Here is a 26,039-nt window from a genome sequence, read left to right as displayed (position 1 = left end):
CATGTAATGCTAGAGGAACGTGGAGCTGGCCAGTAGGTGTGTCAGTAGTAGAAGCTGTAGAAAAAGACCTCACCAAGGAAAGAATTAATGCTTTTCTGATTTGTCATTTTGTCATCACTACATAGGCATGAGGGGAAAACTCTATGAGTTTGAAGTCTCTGGTTAGCTTCTGAGTGGCATCATGGAGAGCAGTTTCAGGAAAGACTTGATGTCATGGTTATTCCTAATCCTCCTTTGACATACCAAGGTGTGAGAATGAGGCCTAGTGGGAAATATGCTTTTTAATTGGCCTAAGACATCATGGATAATTTAATTTATTTTTTTTTTAATAGCTACTAAAAGTATTCATTTTCCTATGGGTTCAGGCTTTTTTAAGTCAACCTTAAACTCAAACACAGGTATTACCTGGGGATAAAATTCTCAATTCTCTCTTTTCCCTCCAAGAATTCTGAATGGTAAGAAAGTAACAGAAGACTATTTCACAGATTTCAGAGTAAAGGTATTAATTTGAGAGTATAAACAAAGCCATCACATTAAATAATAAATAGTGCAAAAAGAACTGAGGAGAGAGGATGAGTAGTGGGTCCTTCTAAAGTTCTGTGAATTTTCAATTATGAGTTTCTTGCTCTTTTCTCTGAAAAAATGCTGCTTCACTGTTTTTACCTTAAGTTAGTTTTGTCTGTAAATATCTTTTGTTCTTCCCTATATTTTTGTTTTTTTCCTGTGCTTTGAAGGTTGGTAACTGAAAAATTGCTTTTGCCATGGTTTCCTAGAGAGTCCTGTGTTAGTTCTTGGTTAGTTGATATATGGTGGTAATCAGTTTCTCTTCTCTTCTCTCTTTCACAATCCTGCCAACTTTAACCGATGGCCTTCAATTCACAGTATAGCCTCAGGCTCTGCTCCCAGAGCATTCAGCCCTCTTCTGCAGTTGGTTTGTTGTCAAGTTTACATTGACATAAACTTTGCTTGCCCTGTGAAGCAGATGAGTGGGAATAGATTTTGGGAATTCATAATTAGAAATATTGCAATGTTCAAGAAAAGATCCAACATGTTAGCTGTCACTTTTGGATACAGCCTGAATCTTTATGGAAGTAATAGTTGTGCTTAATATGTTTTGTTAATGGTAATGTAGCTGTCAAATAAATTCCATTATTTCTTATTACATCATTAGAGACCATTAAAAGGATATTAGCATGCTGATGTAATTATGCAAGCAGAAGTAAAATGACTATAGTTATGATTTTATAATCTAATTATGGGTGTCCAACGCCTCTGGTGATTGATTGTTGGACTTGTATAATGGATTGAAGTCAGATGGGTAATAGTGTTGGGAGGGCTTGTATTTGTTTTCTAAGAAATAATTTTGTACCTCTGTAATCTGCAACACTGACATTTTTCATGTAATTAAAGTTCTTCACACATTATAAAGTAAACTTACGAACACCAGATATTATCAAGAAACATCCGAATATAATAAAAATACTAAAATCTGTGAGCTAAACTGCAAGGATATAAGAGAGGACACTCAGAAGTATAATCAAAGATTTTGTTTCTGATGAGAATACAAATTATTTCTGAATTTATATTTGATGTTCCCATACTTGGGGTGTTTACTGAGAACCTTGATGCACTTAACTCACATGAGAAACTGAGTATTATTAGGAACATATGGAGCTGGAGTTATGTATGAAGAGATTAATGTCAAAGCGTTTGCTAATATGACGTGTCCAGTTTGATGTCTCAGACTATAACTTATTCAGTCTCCTCTGTGAAGAACTTCATCCCATTGGCTTCAGTTACCATTCAGAGTGTTCAGCAGTCTCGGGAGTCAGCTCTCAATTTAGACAGTGCTATTTGATCTGTAGAAAAAAATTGCCTGACATGATTTGGCTTCAGATGAATTGAGTCTGAATCTGAGACAGAACTGGATGGTACCTGCAGAATTCAAAGTAACAGTAGGACCTGTACATCTTTATAACTCCATACCTTATTTGCAACATACTTTCTAATAAAAATGAAGGGCCCTGAAAATATTGGTCTTCTCTACTATTTGACCACCATTCATCCTTGGATGTGAGGGATCCTATTGAAGAAAACAATTTGAAAAGCAAGACTGCATATCTAGATATGAAGTAAGTCAAGATTGTTGTTTGCTGTTATAGTGTAGCACGTCCTTAGCATCAGTTATGCTTTTTACATGTTTTTCTGTCAACAGTGATCTAACAAAGCTTGAATTTGGAATGCTTATTGTGAAGAGAGCTACGTGCACAGTCTTGCTGTACTTCAAATCTCTGTTTTCAAGTAGAGGGGTTAGAGACACTTTACACAGCCAAACAAGACCTGTCATTATCCTTTTCCTAGGAAGGGCTGAGATGGTTGGGCTGGAATAAATACAATTTGAAAAGCCAGCCAACCATCTCAGTGAAAAGAACTTGAAATGAGGAAGATGTCTGAAAATCAAACCAAGTGGTGAAAGTTTGAAGAGTTTTAAATGCGTTCAAATAGAAAGTGTTGGGTGGGTAGACTGATGAGCGGAGCTCTCAGCCTCACCTATTATGAACATGTGCATTGGCTCTAGTGTACTAATCATGCTATATAGGTTTTGTTCATTGTTTGTCATGTTATTTTTCTAACACTTGAACAACTCAATCAGCCAGTTAATCATATTCAGTCACCCAGAACCTAAACACTGGAACAGTACTTGGTATTTTCATTTCATCATGCTGATGGATTATGACATTTTGTATATCTATGGTCTAAATTTGAACATCTCAGGAAATTGTTGGTAGCTTGAGAGCCAGGACAGTGTGGAGGAGGATTATTTAACCACTGTGCAGTAGTGGGACAGGTATCACAGTGTCTTTTTTTTGTTTGTATCTGCAAATTTCCCTCTGCTGTACAGGCTCTGCATGATTCTCCTTGACTCAGTGTAATTAATATTTTCTTGTGTTGTATGGTGAACACCTATGGATTAGTATTCTTGACAAGTTTTTTTTCTAGATTGCTAGATTCTGGATTCTGCCATCTATGCCATTTAGATTTACTGAAAGAAATGTTCCAGTATTTTGATTATGTAAAAAAATACAGTCCATCCTACTCCCTTCTAAGGTGTTGTAGTATAAGCTAGCAATAGACCAAATGCCAAATGTTTATTTCCATTCAATTTATTGTCCAGAAATTAAGCCACATTTCTATTTCAATCTGAACTGAGCTGTGCTTGGTCTCAATAAAAAAATACACCTGTCAAAATGTTGAGCAATATATGTCATCTGTTCTTTGCTTTTAAATAGCAAACCACCTGACTAAGTTTTTTTGGCATTTTCTTGTTTAAACTGTTATAAAAGCATAATTCAGAAATAATGGAACTATGTTCATTCAAACTTGACTTCTTCCACACATTTAACGAGTCTGGAAAACAAATTGGCTGAGAAGTGTACTACTGTAACTCATTGCATGGAGGCTTGTATAAGAAATTACATTGTGTTTTCTGGTACACATCTTATATGACAACTAATTTATAACATAAATATACATCAGTTTTTTAAAGAATGATGATAAAGAAACAAAAATAAGGTGGAAGTTTCAAATATGCATTCTTTTACTTAAAAAATGAACGATTTCCCAACCTTAGCATTATGTTAGTCTTATGGCTTTTTCCCCTGAGGTACAATATATTTTGTATTCTTCTTTTTAATAAATGTGCATATAACCAAGATCGTTTTTCCTTCTCCACTGTAACTTTCCTGCTAGAAAAATATGAGAATACATTAAAATAACAAGAAGGATTTTGGCCTGTAGCATTTTATAAATTCTAGGTAATAAAACATAAAGACCATAAAAATCTAGGGAGACTCTTATAAATAAAAATGTACAAAGATTGGCTTTCCATTACAACATTTTACCTCATTGAATCAGAGGATTTGCACCTTTGTAATAAAAAGAATGAAATCCAGTGTTCTAGGTACATTTCCATGTACTCCTAGGTCCCTCCTCCAGAGAAAGATTTTACAGATAAGTGAGCATCTGAAAATTTTCTATCTTTTTTATCTTCATATTTTCCTACTACTCATCCATCTATGTGACCAAGAATATCATCATATTAATTTTTTAATGACATTAAAGTTCATAATATTGTAGGTTACGCAGGATATACTCCTTTGTTTCAAGCAAGTCATTGAATAGATGCCATTGCATTTAATTTATATAATATTTCATGTATTATTGTTTCCATTCCATAGATGGGTAAACTGGAGCTCAAGAGAGTTTGCTTGATTTTCCTGAAGATGATACAGAATGTGGTGACAGATATGAGAATAGAAACAGAGAACTGTGATTCTCACTCTTGAACTAAAGCTTGGTCCACAAATAGAATGACTAATTTTAGAAATGGAAAGAAAGTTTATCATATAGAGATTTGTTTAAAAGAATAGTTCCTTATAAGAGGTATGCAAAATTAATATAATGTCTATGTCTTTATCAGACCTCCTGCCCTTGGCTAACTGATTCTCCTACAGAGACCAACACAACTTTTTTCTCTGTCACCTAGAAGACTGCATGAGTGTTACAGACCTGCTGACCCCTCTGAGAAAGATAAATAATTCCTCTGAATATTTTTTTTTTACACCCTAGCTAGTAAATATTGTATATCTAGGCTCATGAGCTACACAAAATCTGCCTATGGAAGGGTTTGCATTCCTTAGGAGCTGTGAAGGCAATCAAAGCAAACATACATCTGTGAGTGCGGCTGAAAGAGCCAAATAAATTCTATTTGCAGTGGCTCCTGTGCAAAGCAAATGTCTCTAGCTCACACCTGGCAGGGAAGGCTCAAGAACAGATCTTCTAGTTGCTCTCTAGAGCTAAAGGAGATGCCAATAGGTTCTTAAGGGGGTAAGCAAGAGGGCTGTGGCTGAAGCACTCAGAGTTTTCATGCTTTTTTGAATAGAGGCTGTAGCCAAGTGTGGGTTCTTTGGTCTTTGATTGTGCTGCCATTCTCATCAAAGACATTTGTTTCCAGTCTGGCTCCTATCAAAGACATGAGCATGCTGAACCTTTAACTCTGTAAAAGTCCTAAAGCGAGTCATGGTCTTCATTAATTATTAGAAGTCACTTATGCAAACTGAGCATAAGGTGATTATCATCCAAGGAGACAAATTTTAGACTTAGTTTCAACAGACTTTACTAATGATACAGATGTGCAGCATGTAAGCAAACCTGGGGTCAGTAACATACTTTGAATTCTTACTGGCTAAAAAAACCCTCTGCTGTTTCTGTACCAGGTAGAATACTAAAATCTATAAAGAAGGATGGAAGTAGAAGTAGAATGTAATTATCTTTTTTTTTTTTTTAATTACCTTTTTTTTATCTTTTAGCTTAATCTTTGGGGAGTAGAAGAAAAATCATTGTACATTTAAGTGGCATTTTGAGATCACTTTTCCACTCTCACAGGGTCCAAACACCCTTTTGTTGTAAAAAATTGTAGCACGTCAAAGTTTTTCTTTCTATTAAATACTGTAATTAAGAACCTTATTTGCATGGCAGACAAAGCTGGCAACTTTCATGTACTCAGCATGGTGAAAATGTCAAGTTTCATGGCTTGTGACAGATTAATAGAAAAATTATTTTAAAACTCTGCAAATTATTCATAGACACTGAGTAATCATCAGAAGTTGCATTTTGTGAAGAATAAAAATAGGACAGAGTGCAGTATCAATCTCCAAATTAAGTGTCGCCTATTTTTTAAATCATTTAAATTGTAGGCTTAGGAAAATAATCTTCACCTGAGATGAATTGAGTTGTAAAATCTTTAAAATATTCCATAATTGCCTTTTGCATTGTAAATTAATATGACTGTACTAAAATCAATTTTGTTTCCTCTAGATCAAATGATTAATAGCAAAATAATAGTTAACGCAAAATTATTAATGTCCATCATTTAGTATTGGCTGGTATCAGAGACCCACAAGACATGGACTGCTGTTGTTGGAAAGCATACCTTTATGAACTATTCACCCCTTCTCTGTGACTTTACTCTTGAAATTATTCTAATGACAGTAGTGTGTCAGTCAGAATGCATTTAATTATTTGGACACCTTGTAATGCCCTCTTCTCTTCCCCTGAAATGATGCTGTGTGAAGCTCCATTGATCGTTTCAGGGAAGAGGGCAGTACAAGTTGTTCAAATAATTACCTGACTTACAAGGGCTGTAGACAGTGGTTGCAGAGGTAAGTCTGAGCTGCTGCCATCAAATCCAGACCTAAGTTCTGTTTCCATGTAGTTACATTTGCGAGATGGATCGCTCTGTAACTGTCAATCTATCTACTCTTTGTGGTCTATTTGTTACACCTCACCCAGCTGCATGATGTAAACCACTCTAATGAAATGCAAGTGGTGGTGTAAAATCACCCAGTAACTGGTGAGCACTGTAATTAATCTCTTTCCCTTAGAAGGAATTTTGCTTTTTCATCTTTAGTACTCAGCCATTTACAATGAATCTGCACTTATGTATTTAGTGCAGGTCTGTAGACAATGTTGGAAACAAAAGGTTTATACTTAATGTGCACAAAGTATATAAATACGAGTAGATAATGTATTTTTGGCCACATTGAGGCATGTTGTGAAATATTGTGTCATTGTGTAGTTAAGGAGCAAGTTAACAGCTTCTAGAGAAGGGCTCAAAATGTTTAATTTGCTAAAGCAAAAAAAGGCCTTTTAATTGATCACTGGCTCTAAGTCCATATATGTCAATAGAAATGTGAGAATACATGCAGCCTAACACTGACATTCGTTCAGTTCAGGTGCAAAATGAAGAAAAATCTTTGAACAGTAAAGATATTAAAGAGTGAAAGATGTGTGAATTTTTAGTGTTAAGTCTGGGTGATGATCAATATTCTCTACTCAACAGTTCAGAGAAGTTATTTTGTAGTAGGTCAGCATGATACATCCTTCACAGATTCCATGAATCTTTGAAGTTTAGTCAGGTACCCGTTTATATAGTACAAATAGTATGATGCAATTCTTCACAAAATAAATTTTGGTCAACATTTCTGGTCAAAAATGTTGGTAAAAATTGAATGAAGTAGTCAACAGATTTGCAATGGTCTGAGTAACAGAAGGAGAATAAAATAGCCGGTGTACACTTCTTAATCTATTTATATGTTATACAGCAATGATCAGGTGCAATTTTCTGCCTTTACTTTGCTTTGTAAATCATATATAAGCACACTGTATAGCAAAAATGCCTCTTTTAATCATGTGCTTTTACCCATTAATTTGATTTGACATAATTATGCTTGTATAACTATATTTGTAATATTTAAAGCATTTACAACAGGATGAGTGTTTAATTATTTCCGAAATTGAGAAGGTGAAAAGGAGGCTCCAGTGCAATATAAACAATGGACATAAGCTTCAAATTCCTAAACACAGTAAGCACAGAAATGTGTTCACATTGCAAGTCATTAGTTCAAGCCCACCAAACATTTCCTGAGACAATTACCTTCCCTGGTATAAAATTTACTTTGCACAATCCTCTGGAGCGTTACTAATTGCTTTTCTTAACCTCTAGAGATTAAAGGGTTTTGAAATGAACATATAGACAAGCAGTGACTCTAATTTCAAATCTAAGGTTTAGTAAGGCAAGCTCAGTTTTATGAAATAGGGTCATTAAGAGAATGTTTAATGTTGGAAATATCCAACCCTAATCCTCATTTTCCTCCAGTCTTGAGAAATTGCACTCTGCCTGTATGTTTATAAAAATGCAGTGCAACCTCTATTCATTTCCATCTGGCATCAGCTCTATGTCTCATCTTCAAGAATACACATAACCATGTTGGCACTTGTTTCAAATCCTTTTCCACTAGGGGGTATGATAGACTGTGACTGTATTTTGCAGCAAACCTTCTGTGTGATATTGTAATACTAAAGTATACACACATGAGGGAGAAGAACAGGCATGCAAAGCTTGGTACATAATTTATGGAGATTTAAATCCTGTCATTCATAAATATAATTATAAACTACAGCTTGAAAGTGATACGGACCTATCCATATTGATCATGCTCTAGCTTTGTTTATACTCATCATTCATTTATTGACAGGCAAAATATAATAAGAATGTTGTTAGTCAATAAAACAATTAATGAAATGAAATATTTCTATTTTACACAAAGAATATTGTTTGTTTCTGTGCAAGTTCTGCACTCTCCCACCTTTAGATAGGAAATATAAACCCAAGGGGAGGGGATATTATTAAATTAGCAATCAACCTTCAAGTAATTTTGGTATAAATGCTATAATTATTTCATCTCTAGTAAACAGAATATAGGACAACAGTACATAAAGGTGACAATTTCAATATGCTTTGAATGTCTTTGTTAAAAGAAAAGACTGTTATGGCTGAAGGCAACATTACTAAAATTATAAAAAAAGCAGAAGTTGTGACAGCCAACAGAGGGGGTAATTAGTCAGGAAATTTCAAGTAATAAATTTAACAGGTCATTACAACAGACATTACATTTTGTGGTGGGAGAAGGGACTGTTTATTAGCCTTGAGGCCAGACCTGCTTACCTTTATTAAAAAAAATAATAACAAAATATTAGAAAAAAATAAGTGCAATTATAATAATATAGTCGTGATGAGTTCTAAAACTCACAATCTTTCCTTATTTAGGTGGATCTAAATTCACTTATGTTGAGAGAGTTGGCTACAAATTTACAAAGGCCTAATTATAGTAGTGTACACTTTGGGGAGAAAAAAATGGACAAAAATTTTAATATACAATATTGTGTTTCTAGATTAAAAGTGCTACTACTTGACATTTTTGACCTCAGTTACAGCAGATGTATGTCGTGAATGTAGTTTAGGTTTCAGCGTGGGCATTGTGGTTCACATTTCTGATTGCTTTCCCCTCCTCAGCTGGGTGAGTGTTGGCGTGATGGAAACTGCCAGCCACGAGCGATGCCTCTGCTAAGCAGCAGCACCCTCTCTGCTCTGTGGGAAGGGTTTGTTTGCAATTCATCAGGTCATAAACAATTGGGTGCACTTCAGTGAGCCACTGTATTTAGAGTGATGTAAAGACAATTGCCATTAATATTAGCCAGGCTTCAGAGGGTTTGACGGCCACATGAAAAACCAGTCTCATCTATCTAATTTAGAGTTCCCGGTTAGAAAGTATCAGGGGGGCATTTTATACATCCTTGAACTTCTTCTCAGGCTGGTTGCCCTCATGTTAAAATGGCTTTTAAAAAATATTTTTTCAGTCAAATAATTACTGGATTTGTTTAACTATTCTCGTCCAACACATAATGAACAGTGACGAATTCTCCAAAGGGCATCAATTGTTATTGAAATATTTATTTATTGAGTGCTTTTGCCAGAAGCCCCCCATGAGAAAAATCTCATTTTATGAGCTCCTGAAGAAGTCAATTCCCAAAACATCTAGCAGAAATGTGATTTTGACCAAGTAATCTCAAGTTCTTTTGTTTGATTTTAAATAAACTCCAGAATACCAATGTCCAAAAATGTTGTGACAAGAGCTGCATTTTTTTTCCTGTATTTAGTAAATATTCCTAGGGAAGCTGTGCTTATGAGATGCACAGGTGATTTCTTATGTTCAAGCATTCAATTGCTACAGTAGAGAAAAACAATATTCCACAAAGCAATTTATGAATGGCTATTTTAAATTATTCTGAGATTTATTTTCCTGCAATACGATAGTGTTAAGCCAATACTATACCACTTGCATAAGGAATTTTCTCCCCACCCTTTTTTTTCCTGTTTATTTCTCTACATTTTCTCAGCAGCAGCAAGGAGAAAAGACAGTGTTTGTGGCAACGCATACAAAGGCACAACTCAGATCCTCTCGTGTTCCCGGGTTATCCAGGTGGAGTCACTAGAGAATAGTGAGACGGTCCCTGCCAGGCTTCAGCTCCTAGGAAATCCCTGTCTCACTGCCTTGGTTGGATCACTGAAAGGATCCTGTTCTAATCCACAGGATTTTAATGATGCTATTAAGTGCACAGCTGCAATGAGTGGGGAACAACTTGGGCAGCAGTGAGGTCTGGCCAGAGGCAGGAACAAAAAACACGGGCAGGGGAAGGAGGGAAGGAAAATTCCTAAGTCTTTGCCACTAAAGCCAAAGTATGATTACACTGTGTTTGAAAGTTTGCATTGGTTCTGCGTTCTTAGCTATAATGGAATACACAGTGTAGGTTTGGGGGGAATATCTAGAGTTGATTTTTCACCCGCTTTTTATCATGGGACAGTTGTGTACTGGTTTGGTGCCTACTTTTATTTAAAGTAAAATACCAATTACACTGTAAATATCTCAGCATCCAGAGAGGAATCATCATTTCTCTTAGGCTGGCAATGCAGGTAGAGGAATAGTGCATCATTAGTTGTGTTTAGTGTATGGTATGAAATTCCCAGGTGCCTTTTACACTAGATTATTTCAGCGTTAGTGACAGAATCAGGGAATGGCCTGAATTTTTGTAAAGCAATTGTCTCAAATAAACTATACTTTGCAAATGTTCAGTACTATAGCCTAAAATATTACTTAAATGTTGCTGATAAATGCTTTAACATTACGTAACATTTTAAAAATACATTTTTTTCACATTTATGACTTGGCATCTGGAGTGTCCTTTAGCAGTATCTCTCTGTTTTCTTTTTCTACCACTCCCCCACACACCCCAAGAGTATTTAGAGAGAAGTGATTGATTAATGACAGTTCCTATTAACTCCAGAATAAAATGTGCAGAGTGCATACTTTGCTAGTAAAAGACAGAAAAGATGCTTCTTAATCTTACTCTGGTTCCCTTTGTAACGTCAATGCAACGTCTTATGTTTAATAATTGTATTTTTCTTCCTGAATGGAAAAAGTTTGAGGGTATTTCTGACTAGGACACGTGATGCAATTAAGCACACTTCGTTAAGTGCTCTCCATTGTATAAATGCAAAATATTAACATGCTAGTAAAACAGTAATTTAATACTTCATTTCAAGCCCCTTAACAAAAGTATTTTTCAAGTTATTTCTTTTATGTAGTGATTTGTCAGACTTCAGTCTTTTATAATCTACAGCTCTAGGAGGTGAAAGCACATTACCTGTATGGTTTCAGCTAATGTACTTCACCTTTTAAACATGGTTCTTATTCATAGAATAAATGTAATTCCTTTCTGATTATATAAATAGTAAAAACTTAGGAACTCATACAAAACATAATATATAAGTAAACTTTTATAACAGTGTCAGTCTTTTTCTTTGTTGAGCCCATATGCTCTTCTCCTCTGTAAACTCTTAGATTATAGTTTCTATAGGCATCTACTATCTGGAAATTTTCCTTAAAAATACATTTAATCCATTTGTGTCTGTGTACTTTTTAATGTTTTTTGATATATATGTACCTCAGTATAGTTTTAAGGATATCGGAACGTTTTTATTCCTTTCTTCCTATGTGCATGTAAGCTAGATATTATCGGGATGGGTGGAGAATGAATGCAAGATCACCTATATGGATTTATTTTTCTTTAAAAATGCACAATGAATATTCTTTTGCAAAACACTGAACGGTTTACCCTACCGTTCTTCATCTAGGTGATCATAGAATCACAGAATTGCTTATGTTGGAAAAGACTAGGATCATGGAGTCCAACTAAGCTAACACTGCCAAGTCTACCACTACACCATGTTCCTAAGCACCACATCTACACATCTTCCAAACACCTCTGGGGATGGTGACTCCAGCACTTTCCTGGGCAGCCTGTTCCACTGCTTGACAAGACTGTCAGTGAAGTAATAATTCCTAGTATCTAGTTTAAAAAATGCCTGATAGTATTTAATGCTATAAGACTAGATCCAAAAGGTCACAACAGTGTCAAATCATTTCCCCTTGTAAATTATATAAGGAGGTGATTACCTCTGTTGTTAAAGATAAATACTTTGCAGTATCTCTCTCTGGTTAATATCAGCCATTGGATGAGATATGTCCAAAATCTTCTCCGTATAGGAACAGGCAGAACATGATCAAGCTAGATATTCTGAGTTTCTTTATTGTCCTTCTGACTTACAGGTGTGACAACAAAACTAAGCTTAGATTCATGCTAGGCACATAAAATTTGAAACTTCATGAACCTCCTTTGGATGCTGAATTCCAGTGATGATCTATGCTGTACTCAAGTGAATAACAATTTCAGTGCCTCCTTTTTGCCATCTTCATAATAAGAATAGTATTTACAGGAGTGTTCTGAAATTTAGTTAATGTCATTGGAATTCTTTCAGACAAGCACAAGATATACACAAGAAACCACAAGAGCTATAAAAATGTATGCAAATGTAACTAATGAACCAAAAGGAAGAGGGCTAAATGGTGTCTTAATAGGTTCTCTTTAAAAACCTATTTTGATAAGGAATATTATGCTACGTCGCTTGATTATGAATTTTACATTTTTTAATAATCTCTTCCAGCGTGCTGGGACCAGCTGTGACATTCAGAGTGCACTCAAATCTGCAAAACATTTCTACTGCAGATGTTGCCAAAGAAGCAGGTAAGTCCTTGCCCTCCATTCCCAATCTGTGATCTCCTACATGTCTGGTTAGTGGGCAGTAGCGCTACAAATGGCACAGAGATGTCCCATTCTCCCAGAAGACTGACATTTAAAGAGGGGGACAGTCAAGAGGTGAGTAGCATATGGAAAATTGAAGTGTAACCTTCTCATACCTGTATGGCATGAGAAAGGTCTGTCAAGTCCAAAGTTGCACAGTGAATGTGGACAGGGTTGTACAGTGGCTCTTATAATGCAAGAATGGATGAAACCGGCAGAAGGGAGGTTCAAAATAATTCACAAAGCAGTTTGTAACTTTGCCTATTGTAGATTCAAAAATTTACATGTAAACAAGTTCATCAACTCCACTGAAATTTAGCTAGTCCATCGAAAACTTGATGAATTCAGGAGGTTCCTGCTGCTGTTTTGCATGCCCCTGGAAAGCTACTCTGAAATGTATAAACACTTGGACTAGATTATTTCAGTAAAACTCAAGAAGTAATATTAATTTTTTTCCTACCACTGGGGTCAAAGTAGTAGTTTTCAACTTTGTTAAATTAAATATTGTTGATAAAGTAGGAAGATTCTGGGGACAAAAAATGTCACCCTAGAGGAAGTTCTACAGATTTAGCAGCTTAAGTCAGTCTTTTATATTGTAATTTTATCTACTGTATATATTCATATCCCAGGCATTTCCTAACTTCTGTTTGTTTAGTATGTTAAAATGTTTCAGCCTGTATGTCTGCAGAAACAGGTTTGTACAAGTTTTACATCAAGTTGTCTTGATATGTCTTAATTACAACTAAACATTTTATTTGCCTGTTTAAAAAAAAAACCAAAAATTCTCAAAATTCTACTTAGCCTTCAAATATTTGAAATTTAAAAAATAAAATCTCAGTTTTCATTTCTAACACATAAATATGGTTGCATCAGTTTGTCAATGTACTGCTAATCAGTTAATTTATTTTAATCAAACCTGCAGATTTCTAAATCCAAAAATAAATTCAATTAAAAGATCAACAGCAGTATATACTTATGTAAGAAGATTTTTCAAGATTTAGCTGTAATTAGAAATTTTAGAAGTCAACACTATCTTGAACAAAATAATTCAAAAAACTTAATTTACCAAAGGAAACCACAGCAGAATAAATCAATGCATACTTCCAGAGTAGGTAAAGTTAAATTCATTACTCAGTGCTGTACTGCTTTTAGGCAACTTGACATCCACCCAGGAAATGTCAAAGCAGATTTTGTTTACAGAAAATTAAAATTGACCATCACATCGTTAGGAATGAAAAGAATTTAGAAATTGAGGTAATCAGATACTATAGCAATTATGGGAATGTAAATGATCCGGATTTGCAAAAAGGGCTCTATTTGCACAGATCTCACTGTTATCCAGAAGAATAGTTTCTGTGTGGCAGTTTGATCTTATTATTTGAGTAGTATATATTTTTGTAACCAAAATGAAAAAGCTGCATACTTCCCTTGCTTTATTTAGGTTTAAATATAGAGACCTATATTTAAAGTTTCCATCTTCCCCTGTGAAATCTGACAAGTGCTCAGGTGAGGGAAGTCATGGGACCCTTAGCAACTATGCAAACAGATAAAAGTCTTTGAATATCTACTAAAAAACAGAGATATGGAAGTATGATGATAAAAATGGTTTCCCATATTTTCTTGGACTTTGAGATCTGTTCTCACTGGTGTACACAAGACTGAACTTGAGGAGAGATAAAGCTCTCTAAAATCCTTCAGCCATGTTCTCACTGATAAAACTTTTCTTCCAGTAATCCACAGTTCCAATGTTTTGATTACTTTTTTTTTGCAGTTTCTAGGGCTACATAATTATGTGGGAAAGCTGAAAACGGAGTAATATAAAATTGTGAATAGCTTGCTTTCTCACATTAACAATACCTTTCTTTGCTCTTCAACTAAAGATCAGAAGGGCAGCCAGTGTTTTGCTAGCGTCAGATACTTTGGCATTCATAATATAGTACATATCTTGCATCAAGTAGCTGTCCTCTGGTCTATTTCTGTTCAATAAGTGAGGATCAATGGTGTAGTGTAATTTTATGTCAACATTGCAAAGAAATAAACTTTCTCTAGACATAGATGATCTGCTCTAGAAGTAATTACACTTGGCACGTGACATCATTTAGACAAATGAATGTGGATTTCATTTCTCTTCAATTTAAAGGTTAGGAGGAATCTAGCAGAGAACAATTATCAGTAAGATAACTGTCTATAAAATTGCAATATAGTCAGTATAGTAATGAGCAATGAGTTTGCTTTATAGGTACTCCAGGATCCCACTGTTTATGCAAAGACATCTACCGTAACAGTGATAATTAGAAAAGAGGAATCTTCTGAAGTTTCCAAGCACAGAATTTTAACATCAGATGGCTGTAACCATCATATGTATGCTGCACACATGAAAAAGAGATGTAGGAGACAATTCTTGTATATAGACATTTAGCATTGCCAAAATTATAAAATTATAATTACAAAAGTACAAATGATTGGTTAAAGCTATAATGCTTAGGTGCATGTTTCAGCAGTTTGCAGGAATTGTTTGTATTATCCTTAAATATATTTCAGCTTTTAATAGAGGGAAGACTAAAATCTGGATTTATATGACTGTTCTCTTGTATTCATTCTGGTCATGAAATATAGTCCTCTGTTTATTGATCAAAAGCCATAATCTTTTCATTTTGCTGCGTAATGCAAATAAGTATAATAAAAAGCATGTCTATGGAATAGTTCTTGCATATCTCTTAAATCCATAGTCTGAAATTTAACAAAACAAGACAAAGAGGGAAGATAATTCACTCAACATTAGAAAGTAATTGATGAGGATCTGATATGCAACTTAAATTGACTGTTCATTTCTAGAAACGCTGCAGAAGCTCACTATACTCTCTAACCAATAAGTGTTGACCATTCTAGAGTTGTTGACAGAAACATGATAACTCCATATTATTAACCATTATTAGGGAGAAAAAATTGTTAAGAGGCTTTCAGGAGAAAAAAAGAAAGAGAAATATCTTCAGATATTCATTGACCAGACAGTGTCAGATTCATAATTTGGCTGTGATGAAGTTAATCTTTGAAGTGAACTGACAGGTTTTTTGTCAGAAACTTTGAACAACATAGCCTGGAAGATGTGAGGTCCACCTAATTTCATTTGTGGTTCTCCTAGTTTGAGGGGGATTACAGTTCTTTGGTCTAAAATGTGAAACTTAAAGGTTTGACACACTTTTTTCTACTGCTAGCTCTCTTAAGTCTTCTGGTGCAAATCCTGATTTCTCCTACTCAAACCTTGTTCAAATTGTCCTTTTTTACCTCTTGACTACTCTGTAGTGGACCAATTCTCTTTCACTTGCTGCATCGTCAAATCTATCTGAAGTATTTTCCTGAAATGCTTCCATTGCTGAATAAAGGATGCCACTATATTTTTGAAGTATTATTCAGAATCTAAATTTTCTCTTGCATGACCAAATGTCTGATACAATGATTAATGAGCTTTTAAGATGGCATTTCCTTCCCTCCTAGTCCTTATGTTGAGAAATGGAATGAGTTTTAGCAGTTGTGATGTGTGCTGCCATATGGTAAATAGCAAGTTTATTTGGTTATGACTCTTCTCTAGTGACTTCCTTATGATTATGATATTCATTGCTGTGATTTGGAAGGGCAGATTTTTTCTTAACATGCACTGCTCTCCTCTAAAAATAACTGTGAGGTATTAAATTTTAATAGGAAATATTTTACTTCTGGTTGTAACAGCAAACTTCAAAAATTCCTTCTGCTCACCTTATAAAGTGATTTAATCTATTATCCTGAAGTTGTCTGCGTTAAGCTTCTTCACTACTGGTAACTCTAAAACTATTTAATCATTTTGTAGTACTGGAGAGAAAAATAGCTAACTAGCATTATGTAGCAAATGTTCTACAATTAAAGCAATGATGGTTTATGTCATTACTTTCTTATGTATCCAATTAAACACTCATTCATAGAAAGCCATCAGATTGGTATTAAATTAAAACAAAGAGAAGCACATAATTGGTGTAGTATGCACATTTATATTTTGCAATACAATAGTTGATACCTGAACCAGACAGTTCTAACAAAGTTTCAATGGAATGAGCAGAAACAAATCTTAGAAAAATATACAGCTGCAAAGATTGATTTGAAGCTACTCATGCATTTCTGTCAGTTGCTTTTTCTCACATCTATAGGCAGGCCTATGAAAACAGGTAAAAATAAGTCCTCTATTAAAGTAATTTATGTCATGGTTCAAAGGTTAATAGTGATTTTAATGTTGACTTTTTTTAAAGAGCCCTCTGGTAATATAACTAAATGCATCATAATAGTAAGGGCAGAATTAATCTAACTTGGTTTCAGCTGCCTAAATGCTAGGAATTGATTGAAAAATAGTTGTCTGGATTGCCTCTGCATTCAGAGAAAAAAATAGATTGTATGAACTCGTACTCATCATAGGTGGCTAAAGGTAATGTACAGAAATGTATAGATATTGTTGATGATAGGACTGCTATACATAAATACTGCAGATAAATCCAGGGAGACTGACTTACAGTGGAAAACTTTCAGGATCTTCCTGTAGTTACTGCTTGGTATCATATTAAAAAATATTTTTTCTCTTGCTACGTATCTTAAAAATCTTCTGATGCAAATCCTGTTTTCTTCTACTTAAGCCTCCTTCACTCACATTGTACTCTGGTAACATATTCAAAGCTCTTTACGAATTCAAAATTAATTTTAGCTTGAGTAAATTTACAAAGAATTCAAGTTTTATGAATATTTCCATGTGTAACAACCAAATTCCTGCAGCCAGCTTGTTCACATCTACAACTTGTAATGCAAAATGTAAATGCTGTGTAGTTGAAGTGCAAAGTAGTTTTCTTTTGAGCCCATGAAATCTCCCAATACCTTTGTGGCTATGGAAGTGAAAAGTCTTTTTCCATATTAAACTTTTTATATATTTCCTTACATAGTTGATTTAAATTTACCTGCACATTTTTAAAAGACAATTTTCATGTGGTGTAAATCAACATATAACTGCACTGAAGTTCATACCATTGAGAATGTATGACTGAAACGAAAAGGTATTATGGTTTTGTATAGCAGCAGTGCTATAGGTTCCCACTGTGAAAAGGGTATAAAAAAGTCCCTATATTAAAATATTTGAGAACTAAATTTCATTCTAACTTCAAGCAAAGTGAACAGAAATCTCCAAACCCAAACCAACCTGCTTGATGTCATACTTCATCATAATTTTTTTAGCAAAATTCCTTCTACTTAGCAGTTTATGATGAACGACACATTTTCCAGGAAAACAGAAATATTTATTTAACATGCCATATACAACAATAATACAATTCTAGGCATCTTAAAATGTAATAGCCCTTTAATAAACTTTTATATATTTTGTGCAGTATACTTAAGAGATTATCTTTGTTTACAGCAGATCCTAAATGTAATAAAACAAATTATTTAGGAATGTTACCGTTAGAAGAAAGCTGGTAATGCAGGTAAATAAAAGGCAGCTTTTGTGTAGAGAATAGGTTAGCCAATATAACATTTTTCTGGTGAATATATATCTTTGTAGGTAGGCATATAAAAGGGAATTAAAGAAACCCTGATTTAGGTCAGAGACTATTGTAACCTAACCTTTACCTGGGAAAAAACAATCAGCAGTGTTGATTCTGCTTCTGATTATAGAACAAAACAGTCAGTACTGTTGATCATAACTTTTCAAAATGTGGAACAACAAGGTAAACTTAACAATTTTAAACTATGCATGCATATAAACACTAGGCACCAGGTGGAACAAGAGATGGTGTGCTGTTTTAGTTGTTAAAGACAGGAAAATTTTGTTTATCTTAGATAACTAAATGTACTATTTTTAATATATGAAGTTGGATGATTAGCAATCTTGTGATTACAAGTGATCACTTTTGTATCAGCCAAGTAATAAAAGATTATGAAGGAGAGCAGTGTTACTTCAGGGCTCTATGAAAAATAGTTGTTAAAGCACAATAAAAAAAATCAATTACACAAAAAATCATCTCAGAATCAGTCTATCATTCCTTTTTGCTGGAGAAAAATAATAACATGAAAAGACACTTCTCCAGAAGCATTGTGTTTTGGTAACAGTGTGCAGGGGTGGCTGACCCAAACCTGGTAACAATCTATTCTCTTGATAGAACACAATTTATAGGATGACCTCTTGGGAAGGAGGCAAAAAGATGACCTGGGATGAAAGGGCAGGTGGAGGGTTTCTGGCTGAAAAAGGCTTAGTTAGGAGGTCTAGGGGATTCACATATCATTCACCTTGAAAACAGCCACTTGCATGACCTTCTGCTGCTGATACCTCATGGAGGAATCTATCTGAGAGGAAAAATAATGAGGTTTTGACAGTGGGACAAGGAATTATTTGAGAGCTTTGGGATAGTTCTTGAAGATAAGAGAAGCTTGTTGGCTGTACTCACAAGGGCACACTTGTCAGCTGTATTCAGTCCTGTATTTGAACACTGCCTTCATTTTGAGCAGTCTTTCTCCTATGGTTTGAAGGCTACCTCAGCAGCTGCTGCTTGTACCTGATAAGCCACCCCATTTGTTAGGGAACGTTACGATTACAAGGCAAGTGATTTTATTTTCATCAATTGTTTGTTTTCTGTACTATCTATGGTCAACAAATGTTTTATTTTCCCTGAGCTTTCCCAAACTCGAAACATCCATTCTGACATGTAACATAAGATGGAGTCAGATTTGTAGACCCTTGACCTTGTTCTTATTTGACGATGATGTTTTCCATTGTCTGACAAAACCTGTATTCAGGATTTAGAGATTAATAGCCGTTGTACTAATCTGCATGTCACATGTTGAGAGGGACAACATGATTAACATCATGAGCAGGTAAATTTGAAAATATATACGAGAGACTTCAAGAGGAGAGTTTATCAATCTGTTTGACACTTTTTGCCTAACAGTATTGCAAGAATGGAAAATATCATCACTCAGCCTGCTAACCAGGCTTCCAAACTGACAGTGAAGCAAGGGTATGATGCCCAGATTGTCAGAACAGTAGCGGTGACACAAGGGCAGGTGATAATCACCCAGTTTGCTATGTATACAATAGGTAATGTAATAATCCCCCACTTCAGATGCTGATACATCCTTGATGAGTTCCTTCCATTGAAGGACCATGGCAAGGGGGGGTCGAGTCTAGAGAAGAGAGGTGGAAGCATCCAGTCCCATTTCTCCCCACATTCAGCCCCATTCACGTGCTTAGCTTTTATTCCCCCAATCCGCCTCATTTCCCACACTACAAATACTTAATCTTTCTAGTTATTTTCTAGTCTTCAGAAAAACAAGTTAACTCCCTTTGTTCTCTTTAGAAAATATTTTCTATAAATTTGAACATTCTGGATAGAGAGCTTTATGTCGGCTGAAGTCAAAAGACAAGCTAGATTTAATCTAGCCATAGATTTTCAAGAAGTACCTGTAAATTCCCTATGCCTTTCTTTTCTTAATTGTAACTCTGAAATGTGAATAGAAACAAGTTTGGGGTTTTGTTGGTTTTTTTTTAAAAGAAAGAAAAAGCTATAACATAGTGAGTTTATAAGATAATTTAGAGGATAGAGAGTATGGTCTTCTGTAGAATAATTAAGATAATTTGTTCCTGTGTTGCTTCTGCTGTTTTTTGGTTTTTGTGGGTTTTTTTGCTGATTGTACCAGTGTAACAAAATCAGGATGACAGCAATCATAAACTCATTTTGGTTGAAAGACCCATCTAGTGGGTTATTTATCCTATCCCCTAGAATTATGGTGGTATTGGCTGGCAGGATATCATATAGCTAATGCTTGATAGTCTGATAAAAAAAATAGAGAGACAGATGAGAAAAAAAGTGTATGCCAAAATCCAGAGGGTGCCTCTTGGCAAAGTTTTATAGATATTTTAGATCAGTAACAAGAAAAGGTAGGTAACTACACCCCATTACTCCTTCCTAAACTGCCAGGTAATTACTTTTGGCATTTTGACAAGTGTTTGCTGGAGTGAAGGTCAAAGCTGTCAGCAGAGAAGATCTATGCTAATCTGCTCAGCTGGAGAAGGCTCAGGTAGCTAATGTTTTGTAATGAGAAGTTGTGGAAACCAGTTTTCACTACAGTTTTTTGCTAAGCATAAGTGAACTAATAATATAGACAAATTTAATTTCTCATAGTTTACAAGGCTGGCTAAACAGATGTTTAGAAGTAAGTATACAATGTGGAACTAGAGAAACTTAAATGGAACTGGAGTATTGTGGTACAAATGAAATATATGTTTCTATGCAGGTATATGTATGTCTGGTATTGATCATATATACATATGTATATTATATATTTATTTGGCCATACATATGCAGAGATATATAATGCTAATAGTTTTAATTTACATTGCAAAGTAAAAATCATAAAAAGAAAATAAAAAGAAACAAAAAATATACTTACTGTACTTGATAATGCTGCAAAAGTTTGCTGTTAATTTCACATGTGAAAATTTAATGCATGCAAAAAACTCCTGTTTTTCTCATGGGAGTTATCAATATCACTTCATCCACAAATGTTTTATGAATGGGTTCCCAGAACTGATTTTAAACTGATAAAGTATTTCAGTGTAAGATAAGAAAAAAAGCAAAATAGCCCCAAATAGGTGTATTTAAATAATGACAAAATCAATGAAGATTTTTATAAGAAATATAATTTGTTTTAAAGTGTTGGCTGCCTTTTCATAGTGTTGCTTCCTGATTTTTCAGGTTAAACTAAAGATAATTTTTCAGCCTTATCTTGCTATTCTTTGTGCTACAGAAGTGTGTGCATATCTATATGTACAAGACAGAAAGAGATAAACTGGGAATTTTTCAGAGGAGCTCAAGCTGTTCAGCTATGCTCCTATACTTCAGCTGGGACCTCAAGTCCACAGTGATTTCACATGTATTTAACTGTTCTTTCCCTCTAATTTTTTTTTCTTGAAATTAAATATCTCATGCAGGTATATGGTGACTGTAAAATTCTTACTATGCATGGACAAAGAATGTAAACCTTAAAAAAATAATGGTTTTGGCTAGGCTGGTATGCACTGTGGAAATGCAGGTCAAGATTTGATGGCCTAATTCTAAGTCTAAACCTAAGAATATAAAGTTGCAGAATTTCAGTGGTTGCAGTTGGAGCTGGACTGGTAACTTGTAGTAGCAGCAGTTAAAAAGGTCCAGGATTTTTCTGAGTCACTTTTAACCTTGATCAGCTCTGCCAGACAAACTGTTGAAGTGCCACCAACAGAAAAAAACCCCACAGAGGTGCACACTAATGAACATAATCCTCTAATTCTTTTTGACTTGACATGGAATCCAGTGCATGTAGATAAATGGGGGGCAGGGGGACCACTAAATCTTTAAATCTAGGACTAAGAACAGTAGACTGACACATAGACTTCAGTTGAGAAGAAGAAGATTTTTCTTCTGGATTTCATAATTGGGCTTTTATAGGAGATGTTAAATCTTTTTCCATTGTTATATTATTGGAGGGAACCCAGAATACAAATGATTTTGGAAGGAGACCAGCAAGTTCTTCCTTTCCCCACCTCTCATCCTTCCTTTCCTGGATGGATTTTGTGTGTTATATTATTCTTTCTGACATTTCTTTCCTTGGCATTTTTCCTCTTCAGGGGAATCACCACATATTCATTCTCTTCTTTCATTGCCCTTTAACAAATACAGAGTATATTCTCTACCAATGTTCGGCGATACAGCTGTGAAACTCACATTAACATTAATAGGAAATGTGCAGCTAAAATCAACCACACTGGGTGTAGTTAACTGCCAAGGTTAGGCTGTAAAATGCTTTGGCATGTTCAAAGAGGAATTACTTCCAATTAAGAGTGGAGAAGTCAGTCAGACTATTACATTATTTGATGTTAAATTAAATGTATTTTAACATTAATTTCTTAATGTGATCCAAATCAAGAAATCCACCTGCTGTAGAACCTGTTATTTTTTGTTACAACATAATGTTTTCAAAGATAGGTGACATTTTAAGCAAGTAGTCTTTCACTTGGCAGCTCCTAGTATTCTGCTTTCTGTAAGCCCTAGGAAAGTATGTTAACAACTATTATTCAATGGTAAATTAGTATATTGTTAACTGTGAAGGATCAGATGCCTCCCTCATGTTTTCTGATTTAATCGGGGGTGAATTCAAGTGTTTGCAGTGGTTTTCTTAGTCCTCCTGCAATTCTGATTTTCATTCTGGTCCCTTTTCCTCTCGTATTCTATCTATAATTCTTTTTCTTACTGGCAGCAGACCTCTCATAGGATAATGAAACATCTGAAATCAGCAAAGTGGACAGAAAAGAGCTGAAAGCTGTAGATGTGGAAAATGTAGAATAACTGAGGTTCAGGTAGCTGTTTCCAGAAGTGACAGTATGGGTAAGGAAGCTGATCCTCTTCTATTATTATTAAACTGGTGATGAGGCAGTGTTTGCATATTTATCACATTTTTTTATATATCTTCTTTCCATTTCTCTTGATATTCTTTGCCAGTGTGAATAAGTAGAATCATAGAATCATAGAATCATAGAATCATAGAATCATAGAATGGTTTGGGGTGGAATGGACCATAAAGATCATCTAGTTCTGTACCTTCTCTCCATGGGCAGGGACACCTCCCACTAGACCAGGCTGCTCAAAGCCCCATTAAACCTGGCCTTGAACACTTCCAGGGAGGAGGCATCCACAGCTTCCCTGGGCAACCCATTCCAGTGCCTCACCATCCTTATCATGAAGAATTTCTTCCTAATGTCTAGTTTAATCTTCCCTCCTCCAACTTATAGCCATTCCCCCTCATCCTGTCGCTACATGCCCTTGTAAAAAGTCCCTCCCCAGCTTTCTTGCATGTCCCCTTCAGGTACTGGAAGGTCACTATAAGATCTGCTCAGAGCCTTCTCTTCTCCAGGCTGAACAAGCTCAACTCTCCCAGTCTGTTCTTATAGCAGAGGTGCTCCAGCCTTCTGATAATCCTTGTAGCCCTCCTCTGGACCCGTTCCAAAAGTGCATCCATCTTTCACATTATATTGTTTTCTTGGTGTGTTGCTTGTAGTTAGAGAGTATTAGAGAGTTTAAGAATTCTAATTTGATGTCTTCTGTCATACTGCTACATGTTGATATCTGTTATACTGCAAGCAATCATAAATGTTAGAACTGGCATATATTTATGTGTAGGGGCATTATGTATCAAAATGAATTATAACTTGCCCTTAAGAGTTTTAAACAAACTTAGTGGAATATTGCTGTGCAGTTAAATAAATCTTTACTTTAGACAGAAGGCAATAAGTATCTAAGGCTCCTTATTCCAAAAGATGTTTACATTTCAGATTTCTTCACTAAGGAAAAGAAAAAATTGTAAATGGAAGCTATCAAGACAGGATGGTTAGGAACAGAGCAGATAGTCCACAGCATGTTTTCACTATTATGTATATTCTTTAAAGTTCAAATTCCTGTACCCCTATGAATAAGTCCAGTTTGGTTCTTAGTGTATATCACTGAATGTACTATTACTTCTGGTGATTGTCTTTCAGCCCTCTAGTTCCTCTTCTGTATAAAAGCGTCTAATTCGCAAGTGTTTATTACACCACTTTAATGGCTGGTATCACAAGAAATAAAACTGAATTTTGAGTAGATACATGCAGGGATGTGAAAACAATTGCTGGTGAAGACCTACCCCATCCCAGCAATTACATGGGAGATGTTGTCTGTGTTGTTACTTACACATGCTGAAGTTAGATAGTACATTTATACCTTTTGCATTTAAAGATACTCTACACTGTTTTAACACTTCTGTCTCATTAAAGAGGTAATACCTAGAAGACAATGTACATATATTAAAAAAAAAGAAGTGAAATCAGTTATATCTTATTTCCATAGTCTTTTCCATTTGAACACTGCTGGAGATGGCTAAAGGAACCAGATATGGCTGTTCATGTAAACATCAACTCCAGGAAAATATCACTTTTTACAGTTTTCAGATGTACTATGTCTTTCTCTATATAGTTGTCAAATTCCTTTTTTTATGTCTGAACTTCAGTAATAAGAAAATACAAGAAATTCCATTAGATTTGCTTTATTCACTGTTTTAGTCAGAAATAGTTACTGAACCTGATAGAAATGCAAAAAAAAAAAAAAGTTACATAGAAATGGTTTGATCGTCGATGTTTTTATATTTATAGCAACTTCGTGCATTTTGCATTTTTCAGGCATCTTCTATTCATAGGTCCTAAATAGTTTTTGAACATGCTCCAAAACACGCAGGTGGGTTCTGCCCTTGTGCTAAGGGGAATGGAAGACGTAGGTCTCCACCAGTCTCCACTCGTGTGCCTTTGAGCAATTTTAGTGGCTCTTTCAGTATCATTTCTTAGAGTCTGGCATTTATCATGATAAATCCAAATGTCTGTGATCTGGAGTGAAATAGTTATTTTTAATTCTGAGAGTTATCCAAATTGTATAAAATATTGGCATACAGAACCCTTAACTGTAAATGTGATAGCACACAGAGGTGGATCATGCCTTCTTAAAATATCTTCCATGCTTTATTTCCAAGCATGTTTAACTTTCAAAATGCCATATGTTTAAGAGGCTGATGGTTGCCTTTTCTCAAGGAAGATATCTGAGAAGATATCTGGGAAGATTATCTGAACAAAAATTTTTAATATCTTAGATTTCTGGTGAATCTTGAGTGAGTATTACCCAGTTTGGATATGATATTTATTTTGATTGTTAGCTTAATTCTTATGACAGGATTTTTGTGCATAGAAATGAAAGAGTTTCACTATACTTGACATGTCATTAACCAAATCAAACTTTTCATAAGCATGCTTGACTAACCTAACCCTGGAATATTCTTTTGAAAACATTGCAAGTAAGAACATGACATTCTAATCTCCTTTTCATTAATGTTATTGCTATTTTAGTTTACGAACATTTTCGTTGCTTTCCAACATCCGTTCAATTTTTAATTTTTAGGGCATAATTTCTCACATTTTAATAGAAGATATTTCTTTTTATCTGTAATTAAATCTGTAACTTGTTATTCTCAGGTTATTATGTATTGTGACTTGACTGTTACAAAAAAATTAATGACTTAAGGAGGATCCTAATATCAATTTAGTGTAAGGATTTAATTTATTATTCATTAATTTTGTATTCATTGTAATAACAGTAATCTTTATGAACTCATTGGGTAAGTATGAGAACATCAGGCATGCTATATTTCCATATGAATTTAGTTTGTTAGTCTTCTTTAGCAAAACATAAAATGTCATTAATCCATTAATGCTGCCACTTTTTTCTCTTTATAATTCTATGTCTGTTATTTTACATAAATATCTTCATATGTATCAGCTGTACTGGAACTTAAAAGTCTCAGTGCCTCTATAAGCTACTTTGTGT

The 26,039-nt window shown here is 34.8% G+C and overlaps 1 protein-coding gene across 1 annotated transcript in view; it reads left to right on the top strand.

Moving 5' to 3' along the window:
- The window catches only part of PTPRN2 (protein tyrosine phosphatase receptor type N2), a 652,986-nt gene that overhangs the window by 279,419 nt on the left and 347,528 nt on the right, over positions 1–26,039 (top strand). Inside the window, exon 11 of the mRNA XM_069859311.1 lies at positions 12,464–12,543. Coding sequence (XP_069715412.1) covers positions 12,464–12,543 — 80 coding nt within the window. The remainder of the gene's footprint in view (positions 1–12,463; positions 12,544–26,039) is intronic.

Source organism: Phaenicophaeus curvirostris, chromosome 6 (assembly GCF_032191515.1).
Source record: "Phaenicophaeus curvirostris isolate KB17595 chromosome 6, BPBGC_Pcur_1.0, whole genome shotgun sequence".
Taxonomy (NCBI): Eukaryota; Metazoa; Chordata; class Aves; order Cuculiformes; family Cuculidae; genus Phaenicophaeus; species Phaenicophaeus curvirostris.
This window is presented reverse-complemented; position numbering and strand designations above follow the sequence as displayed.